The sequence below is a fragment of the Poeciliopsis prolifica genome, unplaced genomic scaffold (assembly GCF_027474105.1).
Source record: "Poeciliopsis prolifica strain line A6 unplaced genomic scaffold, Auburn_PproV2 SCAFFOLD026, whole genome shotgun sequence".
In the NCBI taxonomy this organism is placed as follows: domain Eukaryota; kingdom Metazoa; phylum Chordata; class Actinopteri; order Cyprinodontiformes; family Poeciliidae; genus Poeciliopsis; species Poeciliopsis prolifica.
Window position 1 is genome coordinate 1261480 of NW_026562401.1, and position 12036 is coordinate 1273515.

Consider the following 12036-nt stretch of genomic DNA (forward strand, 5'->3'; position numbering starts at 1 on the left):
TCAAGAAGTACAACCTCCCATGAGCTGGTGGTCAATCCCATTATTCAATCTGTCCCAAGTGCATCCATCATGATGTGATTTGGCTTAACCACACCATGTTAAGCCAAACCACAAAACAAGAAAGGTCCAAACTGCAACAAACAAGAAGGTCAAGAGGATCATCAGGACTGACCTTCCCTCCATCAACTGCTTGTACAGGTCTAGGTTTAGCAAAAGGAGAGCCGAAATACCTGCAGAGGCCAAGGATCCAGAAACTGTACATATATGTAAAAACTAAAAAAAAAAAAACATTTGTGATCATGATAGATATTGACCCACTTTGTTGAGGTGAATTTGCTATCTCTAAAATGTGTTTTACATGTTTTTCTTGCAAAAATTTAGTGTAGTTGTCCGGGTGTGTGCGACAGTGGCAGAAGTTCTGAATTGTACTTTTGCTGTCATTTAGTAGAAATCCAACTAAGGACAGGTCCTTAATTAAATTAATTTGAATTGAATTGAATTGAATTGAGAGCAAAGTGGAACCGAAGTAAAACAAAGTTAAACTGAATAATAATTCAGCGGGTCCTTGTTCTGATTATCAATTTGACCTCAGTAAAAACGATGCTGATCTCAGAAAAAAAACACACACAACTCCCACGACCTCGGAAAGAAACATTGTCGTCACGTAGTACATCCCAAACCCTCCCCTCATGCTCATTGGCTGAAACTGTAGTGCCGTGCTACGTAATCCTGTTATCTGATTGGACAGACCGCCTGTCACTTATGAACGTACGCTTACGTCCCCCTTAAGGTCAAGAGGAAAGAAGCATGGCCGCCGTGCTGAGAGGTTCACTCTGCCGAGTAGGAAGGTGTTGGAAACATGTTGACGTTGCGTGCGGTACGGAAAGTTAATGAAGACTTTGTACATTTGTGCTGTCCATTGCTACATTTTTAAAAAGCATAGCAGTTAAACGAAGGAGCCACAACAGTGGTTTACCTTGACATGTTTTGGGTAAAGTTCGGGATATTTTCCGCTTTAATTATTGTATCTGCTATTCTACGCCCTTATTTTACAAATTAAATACCGCGTTTTTGTTCATATCTACCTATTAGACTATTTAGGAAGGTTAGTTAGCAGTATTTCTTGGTTTTAAAAGCCAATGTGTTAGAAATCGTCCACATTCCATCATCATGTGAGCTACTGTTGTCAGATCATTTCTTAATATATCTTGTCAGTAGCATAATTAGTAATTCTGTACATAAAGTATCAAACACGCGCGGTTTAAATTTGCACAATATGGGATTTTATGCATCTTAATATTTACCCATTTCATGATTTTGTTCCAGTTTTCACACGGTCCATGGCCTCAAAAACACAAGTGGGGTTTGTTGGGCTGGGAAATATGGGAAACCCAATGGCAAAAAATCTGCTGAAGCATGGCTATCCTGTTATTGCAACAGATGTATTCCCAGAATCCTGTAAAGAGGTGCAAGAGCTGGGTGCTCAGGTAGTGTATACTGAGTAAAGACTCACATTTATATTTCTGTATATAAGTTTCTGTGACATGTTTTGTAACATTAAAAAATGTTTACTTTTGTTGTACAGATTGTAGACAATCCTGCAGAAGTTGCAGAAAAAGCAGATCGTATTATTACCATGCTTCCTTCTAGTCCTAATGTCATTGATGTGTACACTGGATCCAATGGCATTCTCAAGTACAATTTAATTTCTCTTTAAATGTTTGCACTGAAGATAACTTGGTCTTCATCTAATTTATTATTTTTTTCTCTCAATAGAAAAGTAAAGAAAGGATCCCTCCTGATTGACTCCAGCACCATTGATCCATCTGTTTCTAAAGAAATAGCTGCGGCTGCTGAGAACTTGGGGGCAGTTTTTATGGACGCACCTGTATCAGGAGGTATATTTTCATCAGATTTTTCTTATTTGTGTTGTGTAAAAAATATGAAACTCACTGCCCAGCTGGTTAGGAAAGTTAGAACTAGTATTTCTGGTACTAAGTAGAAAGAAGTACTAGTACTATTTTAAACAAGATTCACACTTGCTTATAAAAAAAAAAAACAGAAGCACTGAAACATTTCCTCCAATCTGATGCAGAACATATAGCCAAATATGTCCAGAAGCGAATGAGGCTATTAATACCAGTACTAGAAATATTTCTAATACTAGCTAGAAATACTAGTACTAGAAGCTGAGTCAGGCCAGATGTAAAATTAAGTTCTTGGACCATCGACCACAGCACCTGCACACTCGTAGCTTGCACATGTTCCCACATTTCATGCCTACATGTTGCCAACAGAGACACGCCCGTCTTGGCTTGAACCAACCCAGACTTAAACCAGCTAGAATGAGACTTGATGATGTAGAAAGTGCCAAATATCCATTATTGAGGTATCTGCAGGTTGATTGTAAGTCATCTAACATTTTGAATTTTCATCAAATTGTCTTTGTCTGTGGTTTTACCATAATGTTATTCTTTTGTTGTGATGGGTTTTTTTGTGTGTGTGTGTGTGTGTGGAATGATACCATTTCTGCACAAAAATATGTTTGGGAGACAGTAAAAGGAAATAAGTTCTCAGTGAGTCTCCACAATTAGGTGATGATGTTATGTCAAAGAACTTTGAGTGATTCACAAATTTAGAAAATGTTACGTACTTAGTGTCGTGCACATGTCTATGTTGTCACTTTACAACCACAAATTTTAATTTCTTTCACTTTGATCTTATGTGACAGACAAATCCAAAGTGGTACATTGCTAATTGAAGCTAAAGGGAAATAATACATGGTTGTAAGTTTTTCAAAGAAATGTGTGAAATGGATGTGTACTCAGCCCCCTTAAGTCTTGTACTTCAAACAAAATATAGAACAGCCACTTCAGAAATTATCTAATGAAGACATATATAGTCCACCTCTGTGTAATTCTGAGTAAATCGGTCAATTATATTAGGGATTTTGTAGAGAACATTGGTAAAGTAACACCATCAAATCAAGGAACACTCTAATCCAGTCTGGGATAAAGTTGTATGGAAAGTTAGCTTGGAACTATATTGTGAAATAACATCTTACAGAGCCTTGTTCAGTCAACTATTAGACAGCTGCAAACTGACCAAGTCTTGATGTCCCATCTAAACTGACAGGCACGGGTAATGAGAACATTCGTCACAGAAGCAGTCAAGAGCTTTGGAAAGCACATTAACAGGACAACTATTTGCTCTGCACTCCAAAAATCTAACCTTTATCAAAGAATGGCAAGAAGAAAGCCATTGTTAATAGAAATTGAAGAAGGCATGCAGGCAGTTTGCAGAAGTCATGTAAGGGACACAGCAACTATTTAGTTGTAAAAGTGTTGAAGGCTATTAAAGCCCTTTGAATTGCCTTGTTGCTGAAGATGTGCTATTCAAATAAAATGCCCTTACTTTGCTTTTATGTGACTGATGACAGAGGTTACGGTGGAGCCACACTGAAGCTGACAATTTGAACAGAAACAAGAAGAACCTAAATTGAAACTGTAGTTGATTGAGCTCCTGCTTAATATATTTACATGGACTAAATCCTTGTTTACACTGTAGAAAATGTTTTGTCTTTGTCAGATCCATATTTTCAACCATTTGATCTGTGAAACATTTTCAAAAACAGCAAATGATTGTTTTTCAAGGTGATGTATTTTAGAGTAAAATTACCTTTAATTGCCAATTGGTGGTATTTCCATTTTTAATTTTTTTTATTTTCGTGAATTGAAAAGCAAATGAAGGCACACAGTGGCACTCCAGCATTTTCCCGATCATTATCCAGGGATGTTACCAGATTGCAATTTTCTGGCTGATCACTGATATCTAAAAAGCCTGGCTGATTTTAACCTCCACTGTTTCTATAAATATTGCAACATAGTTGCAAAGTTGGCCATTGTAAATTGACTATTAATAATTGCAGCCCTCTCTCAGTCCCTTGTTGTTATAGAAAAGATTGGTGGATAAGATTGGCTTCACATGCATCTGCCGGCTGATTGCCAATGACCCAGAATTAAAGAAATTGGGGCAGATTGATCTCCTCACCCCTAAAAATCTATCTGCTGCAGTATTCATTTTTGGGGAACATTATGCTGGTAACAAACATAGTTTATGTTTGGCGCCCAACTAAATCAAAGGTACCAAAATCTATAAAGGATAATGACATTTATATCGTTATCTTGTCTACTGTTTCACCAAACACACTTTTAAATATTCTTTTTTTTTTCTAAATGAGGGCTGAGTTGTCTTCTACTCACTGGCTACCCAAATTAAATAAAATATGATCATATTGTGATTTATTTTTTTGCTCTAAATTAAATATATCCCATGCCTTCGAAAAAAAACAAACAAAAAACGCAGTATCAAAAAAGGAATATTAGTATCTCTGACAAGTTTGAAATTTTATTATTGTGACAGCCTTACTGTACATACATTTTAATCAGGGTAGACAACACGGTATTTTTATGTCTTGACATAAATCTACAGTTCTCATGACTGCTTTGTCTTGTCAGAGTAGTCTCTTTATGTTCAACTGAGGTTGGTCTGTTTTATGGTTGGCCCCTGAAGATTAGTAAAAATTTATATCCTTCCTTCCCATGATGGCCCACATGAATTGGTGTTTTTCCTGCAAATGTCTCTTTGTGGTGGTGGTGATTTAACCACTGGAAACTAAACTGCATGTCATACTTGCATCAATCCCAAGGTTTTGGTCCTTTTTAATAAAAATGTTTGAACAACTCAGTTTGCAACTCAACGATTAAAAGAAATACAGTGGCAGTGGTTAAAGCTTAGACATAAAAGCACATGTGGAAAGAAGAGACTGCTATAATTAAATCAACATGTGTCTTAAAGATGTTTTTGTTTCATGTTTAGTAGGCAGCTGTCTTTTTCTGTCGTTGAACATAGCTGGTAAAATAAGTTTTGAACCCAGCACCAATGTTCTAAGTAAATAAATTTCTTAAGGTGCAGTTGACATAAAATTCCCAGCACATGTTAACAACCCATCCAGCCCACACATGCAGATGAATAAACCACAGATTCCCCCAGATTATGATTAAGAACCTGGAATGACAAGAAAAGATTGAACACATGAAGAAAAATAGGTGGAAAATGGCATTGAAAGTCGTTACCTAAGGTGAAATACCTCAGTAATTAGAAATCCTATCACTTAGTGCAAATTAATATAATCTAATATTAGTGGGGCCATAATCTGCAAGTGGAAAGAATATCATAACACCATAAACTGCCCACTACCAGGTGCTCCCCATGAGATTTTAAGAGAGGGGTGAAAAGAACCATTTAAAGAGTTGACTGAGAGAGAGAAGTACCATTTGTGGAGAGCTCTAGAAATAGCTGAAATTAGTAGTTACAATAGTTTCAAAAGAAAAATAAGCAATGCACTCAACCACCATGGCCTGTACGCATGCTCTCTACAGACTTCACTGCTGAAGAAAATGAATGTTGAAATGTGTGTAAAGTTTGCTGAACTACATTTAGACAAGCCTGTGAAATACTGGGAGGACAGAGTCTGGTCAGATAAGATAAACAAACTCTTTGGATATTAAAATACAAACCATGTATGTTCGGAGGTCAAAATGCACTGCAAACTATCCCAAAAACACCCTACCAGCAGTAAAGTTTGGAAGTGGCATTATTATTTTTTGGCACTCTGCACTGGGAGAGAGTTTATATAATTGAAGAATGTCTGTGGTGCAACTTATTTGCATTTATGGAGTCCAATAGGTTATTATTGTTGATGATTTCATGTTTGTTGCACCTTAGGAATATTCTTAGGGGGAGGTTATGAGAGGTATTGATCATGTGTTAAGTACTTATCCTACCTTCTGTGTCTACTTTACAACATGGAGTTGCTATAAAATGACAGAGGCTAACGATGGTAAAAGGGATCACATTATTCGTTTTGTTCTGCCAAATATATAGATGTTTATTCATGCTGAATGTACTGTCTTGAAAACTCTAATAGCTAATTAAATTGATTAAATTACCTATTTAATAAGGCCACCAAACAGGTTACCAGTTTTCCATGACTTCGTAATCGCTTCTGTATTTATCAATCCACCAGACTTCTAACATTTACATCATTACATGAGAAAAATATTTTATGAAGGAATATCTCTAGTGTTTGCAGTGTAAATATTTTACCCATAGACAGACTATTTAAATTTCATTTAAATAGCCAATTTAAATAAAATTGACAATTTTTTCAGGAAAAAAAAGAAACCAAAAATACTTGCATCATGTCAGTCCATTTCTTTGAGGTTAGTCCATTTTATAGTAGGACTCTACAACTATAATAAAGATTTATATGCATATTAGCCCATGATTGTGCACACTGGATTTAGGTTTTCCTGTTTCTGTCTTGAACTGCTGCATGCTGCAGCAGGAGTTTAATGTCTGCAAACCATACTTTGATTGACCTATCAATCACAAGGTTGTACATCTTTGAGATAAAACGGCACATTAAGCCTTTTCCAGGAGAACTGGTGCAGCCCCATGCCATCTGAGTGCCTTTTGGACTTGGACATTTTTTTTCCAGGCGCTTTTGAGCCCAAAAACACAATCTATGAACACAATCTATGATACTTTGCTTTTAAGGCTAAGTCTTTCTGGAATTTAAATAGGGAATGTCTTCATATTTTAGTTTTTTTTCCCTATTACCAACTAGAGTGAATCAAGATTGTTTTCTCATGACTCATTGACCATTTGGAAACTAAACATACTGATTTAATTGCAATTTCTTTTCCAGATTTATTCTGTGGAACTATTGCATCAGAAATCTGATTTATTCCAACTAATTGTAGTTCCTCTTGTATCGGAATATTTTTTTAGTGTGGGTTTCATACCTGCTAAGTTTGACAGGGTGAAATGTTCCAAGTCTCTTCATTTATTGTTCTGTTACTGACTCGACTCCTGCCTTTAGATATTTCTTGATTCATTTGTAGAATCTATTGTTTTTTTGTTAAACGTAGATGTCAAGGATAAACTCTGAAGCTGCAGTTGATCCTTCTTCTTTTATATGTGTTGCCTTCTGCAACACTTAGCTCATTGTTTCTGTCCATTAATGCAAAATGCTTCGAGCAGTCTTTGTCTGAGGATTAGGGAAGGGGAAATTTTTAACACTCACCTTGGCACTTCTCCACTGGCTTCCTGTAAACTTAAGGATTAATTAAAAGACTGTGCTGGCTAACTCCTTGGCACCCATATGTTTTGCACCTGGTTATTGTATAGTGTCAAGATTTTAACCCTGTATGAACCTGAACCAGAACCAGCTGTTCCTACATCTAAATGAAAAGCAGCGTGAGAACAGACAGTCAGATTTTCTTTTCATGCATCAGTTTTTTTCAGGGCTTCCTCCGATTGCACAGACTGCACAACTGCTTAAAAATGGCTTGAGTCACTGAGTCAAACCCTTCATCTAGTGTGTGTGTGAGTGTGTGTGTGTGTGTTTTATTGGCAATGACTACATCTAAACTCAATAATTGAGACTGAATTTGGATCACAATCTTTAACTTCAATTCATGCATGCATGTGTATCTGTGCTTACAAATGCTACAAAATATTTTTCAATTACTGTCGTCCTTAGACTTATTGGCAACATGTGGTTATTATTTTACTAGGATTATAAATGTCAAAGTATTTCTGTTTTTAAAATAAAAGCAATACTTAAAGTAAAATTGTGTTAATTTTGCTGAAAGTTTTGTTGTAAGATTCTCTTACAGCTTTGTTTTTTAATAGACAATTTTTTTTATTCAGAAAAATCCACTGTGAGAAAGAGACATGTTTTTTTTCTTTTTTCTTTTCAGATTAAGATATTTTTGCAGTTTTTCTTTGTTGTCTGTAATGGATATTTTACATTTTTGTTTTCTCTAGCACATTACAAAATTGTAACTCTACCCTAACTAGCTAATAGATTAAATCACATTAAATTAATCTGAAGAATTAAAAGCATGAAGAAAGAGAGGAAATATGGTCTGTGAATCATTTCGAACAGCGTTGTTTTTTTTTTAATGATATATAAACTTTTATATAAATTAAATAACTATGCAACATATGAGACTTGGAACTGCTGCTTTAAAACTTTTATCAGCAATTTAAGTTTTACCTAGTCAATGCTGTATGCTCCTTTTTTGATTCAATGTTAAATTTTTTTCTGTAGGTGTGGGCGCTGCCAGTTCAGGTAAACTGACTTTCATGGTCGGAGGAGCGGAGGAGGAATTTACTGCAGCCAAAGAGCTTCTCAGCTGTATGGGAACTAATGTGGTTTACTGCGGCCAAGTTGGAACAGGACAGGTGTGATTATACCTTCCTGGTGTTGGTCCAGTTTTATGGTGTTTCTCTGTTCATAAAACAACCTTTTAGTCAGATAAATATGTAAAGTATGCATGTGATAGTTTTTGAACAAGGATATTTTCTCACAAACACCAGTAATCTGAGTATTTTGGTTTCTAAATGCTTTTATGTGCTCATGTGATTGCAGGCTGCAAAAATTTGTAACAACATGCTTTTAGCCATAGGAATGATTGGAACCTCAGAGACGATGAACTTGGGAATCAGGTAGAATGTTGAAATGGATAATTAAGTATGTTCATGAGTAGCTGAAATATAATCCCTGAAGCACATTGTCTTCACCCACAGACTTGGACTAGATCCAAAACTTTTGGCCAAAATATTAAACATGAGTTCAGGCCGCTGCTGGTCCAGTGACACCTACAACCCTGTGCCAGGAGTCATGGAGGGAGTCCCATCTGGAAACAACTACCAGGGAGGTTTTGGCACACAGCTGATGGCTAAGGTCAGTTTAGTCACCACGCAGTCACAAGTAGGAGGGATGGGGCTGTTTTATGGTTAATTTGGTAAACTTGATGCTGGGTCATGTATGTTAAATTTAAATGATTTTGTTTTTATTTGCATTCTTACAACTTTCTGCAACAAGTAGTCATGCATCATCTTTTTGTAAGGATTTTTCTTAAGCTAGAAACTGAATGAAAACTGATCTGATGACATGTAATTATGTAACAACTCCTATATTTTAAAATTTTCAATCTTTCCACAGGTTCTGGTATTCCTGATTCTACACATAGGTTATTTTAAGCAATTGTTTAGTTAGGAACTTCTACCTAGCATCAAAGTTCTAACTCAACCCTGCTGTGTTAAAACAAACTGACTGAATCAGTGCATTTTTCACTACAGAGTTACCAAAATATAAAATAAGATGGACTTATTTGTAATCTGTCTGTATTGTTTTTTTTGTTTTGTTTTTTATAGTGTAGACATTTCCTTTCCATAAAAGTAAACATCCATTTGAGGCATAGTCAATTTTTCATTTTAATATGTCTACTCTGATTTAATGAAAAGTCTATTAAGAATTTAATTTAGTCTGGAAAAACACTTGAAGCCATCCAGTAAACTAGTTGAGCTACTTTCAGACAGAACACGCTGTGGCGTGTGTGTTACGGCTTGTGGTTTTGTTTTCTGAATGAAATTTTAAGTCCTGTTGGTTTTTCTAATGTATGTTTGCCTTACATTCCTTCTTTCTTTCTTTCTTAGGACTTGGGTCTGGCACAGAACACAGCCACCAACACAAGGACTCCTGTCCCCCTCGGCTCCTTGGCCCACCAGATCTACCGTATGATGTGTGCGCGCGGTTACGCCAATAAAGACTTCTCCTCCGTGTTCCAGTTCCTGCGCGAAGAGGAGGGCCAGTAACATCCGCTTCCACCACTCCATCCACGACGTTGCCACGTGCCTCGCCCTGCACAGGACTAACATAGCGTGTAGTTAGGGTGTCTTGTGACATAGAGACTTTATTTTTGCCCAAAGCTAAGAAACCCTATAGAACTATGGCACGATCTGAAGGGTCACTTGAGCACTTCTGTAATGTTGGAAGTAAAACTTCAGCTGTGATTAAGATTTTTTTTCTACAAGACACTCCTTTCTGTTTAAATCCCATGTGAATTGTCACTTACATGCAGAGGAAAATCCCTGAAACTTTGATTATATTACTCTGTGGAGGCTGAATAACTTCAATACAGTTTTAGTCTCTACATTTTTATCATGTTTTTATTTCTTTGCAATGGTATTTCTGTTCACTCTAGGGTTTTTTTTGTTGACATTGGAGTTGTTACCTTTAAATGTAATATGCTGTTGGAGAATAAACACAAAGTACTCATTGTCTTGAGCTTCCTACCAAATAATTTAGCCCCTGCCTTCTTCTATAAATGTTTTTTCTTTTAAGATCTACAGGACGGAAATAAGACATTATTGTAATTATTTCCACAACTAAAATGAACTTCGAAGAATGCTGTTATTGTGACTACTAAATTTAACGGTTATTACTTTATTGCCAAAAATAACTTCATTATTAATTAGAATGAATTTAGTCTTTAGCTTGTCTGAAATGCATGCAGTTTTGCAGTGAGAGGATGTCTCAGGTCCTTGGAGATATCTTCACTCTGCCACGTTTGTCCACATACTGAGGGACTGCTGAAACCTTTTAGGACAATCTGTTCTAATGGTGGAAGCATATCCACTGCATTGAAAATTGCATGGAATTTACATGTTGCCTCCCACTGAAATCGGACGCAGTATTGCATGCACACACACACGTGTTGGCCAGAGAGGAACTGCAGCATGTTTCTGATCTGCTTTACCAATAACTGCTGAGAGGCCAAGGTGCCAAGGGTCATGTGATCACAAGACAGAGTCATAAAAAGTCCATTAAGCACTGTAGGCTAAGAGCTGTGCTGTCATCTACTTAAATAGAGAAGTACTTTGGTCTCAAGCCTGCAGCAGATTGTGACACCCGGATCTTCTGCTGCCGCTGTGGCACGTCAAGCCAGAACAACTTCCCTTTATAACAACCCTAGTGCACGCAGTGGTATGTGTGGAGTTTCAGATAAAAATGGCCCTTTTGTTGTGATATTTGGGACTTCTGCCATTTGTATGAGATTATGCTCACAGACTGATGAGATTTAGGGAAGTGAATGTGAATGCAGCTTATTTCTTCCCCTGGTTTCTGAGCAGCTCCCTGCCATGTGTTAACTTGCTGCGGAGAAGCTGCTGAAATTGGCTTCATAGACTGGGCTGTTTTTCTCTTATGTCCAATTCTCGCTCAAAAGACTTCTAGTTAAAAAAAAATAAAAATGTATTAAAAACATTGTGGAAATAGTAAAGAATATTGATCCTTTTTTTTTTTTTGCAACTTGGTCAAAGACAAAGTAGGTCAAAATACTCTGTTTTTTTTTATGTGACTTTTATAGATATCCCAGTGTCGTAGGAACCCCTTGGTAGGATTTGTTTTGGGAGCCCCGTTGTGGTTTACATCATGCATATGTTTTAATAAAAAAAAGCATTGACTAAATTGCAGACACAAACATTGTTATTTCTCTGACCTTGTCCGAGTTTAATACAGGTTGTAAGGTTTTCTCCTGGGAGCGCATCAGAGTATTAAAACAAAAACCTCTTTGCATCTTGAAGAACTTTTCTGTTACTTATTAACAAATCCAGTAATGAGCGGCATGCTGGCGTGGTGTGCTCACTGTAATTAAATATAGCTGTATGTGTTACTTACCAGATGACACCACCTGATGACCTGATGCCAGATTAAAGGGCTTTTTAGGTGTGAGTGTGTGTGTGTGTGTGTGTGTGTGTGTGTGTGTGTGTCTGTTTTTTTTTTTTTTTTTTAAGGAGTTACTATTTTCTTGTCAGACTTCATCACTGAAAATTCTGTAGATAATGTAGATAATAAAGAGAATAAATACAAGTAATTAGAAAAATTAAATAAAATACAACTTTTACATAGTGCATTTGCCTGGAATAAAAATAAAAATATTAATAAAGAATGTGTATTGAGCGACGAAACCTGGAATGAATTATTTAGTATTTTGTTTGCTTTTTTGTTTTTCCAGAATAATGTTTGTGAGGGCCGGGGGTGGGTGAAGGGGGAGTGGGCGTTTGGACAGGCTCCTCCAGAAGTCATTTAGTCATTTATTCAAGACCCGCCTCTGGAGT

At 36.6% G+C, this 12036-nt stretch overlaps 1 protein-coding gene across 1 annotated transcript; it reads left to right on the forward strand.

Annotated features, from left to right (window-relative positions):
* Nucleotides 1-773: 773 nt before the first annotated feature.
* Nucleotides 774-10198, forward strand: hibadhb (3-hydroxyisobutyrate dehydrogenase b). The gene is made up of 8 exons (XM_055048160.1): nt 774-877; nt 1327-1487; nt 1586-1695; nt 1777-1898; nt 8183-8316; nt 8504-8580; nt 8662-8818; nt 9574-10198. Exons 1-8 carry the CDS (start codon nt 808-810, stop codon nt 9730-9732), a joined length of 990 nt encoding a protein of 329 aa, XP_054904135.1. The 5' UTR covers nt 774-807; the 3' UTR covers nt 9733-10198.
* The last annotated feature ends 1838 nt before the right edge of the window (nt 10199-12036 follow it).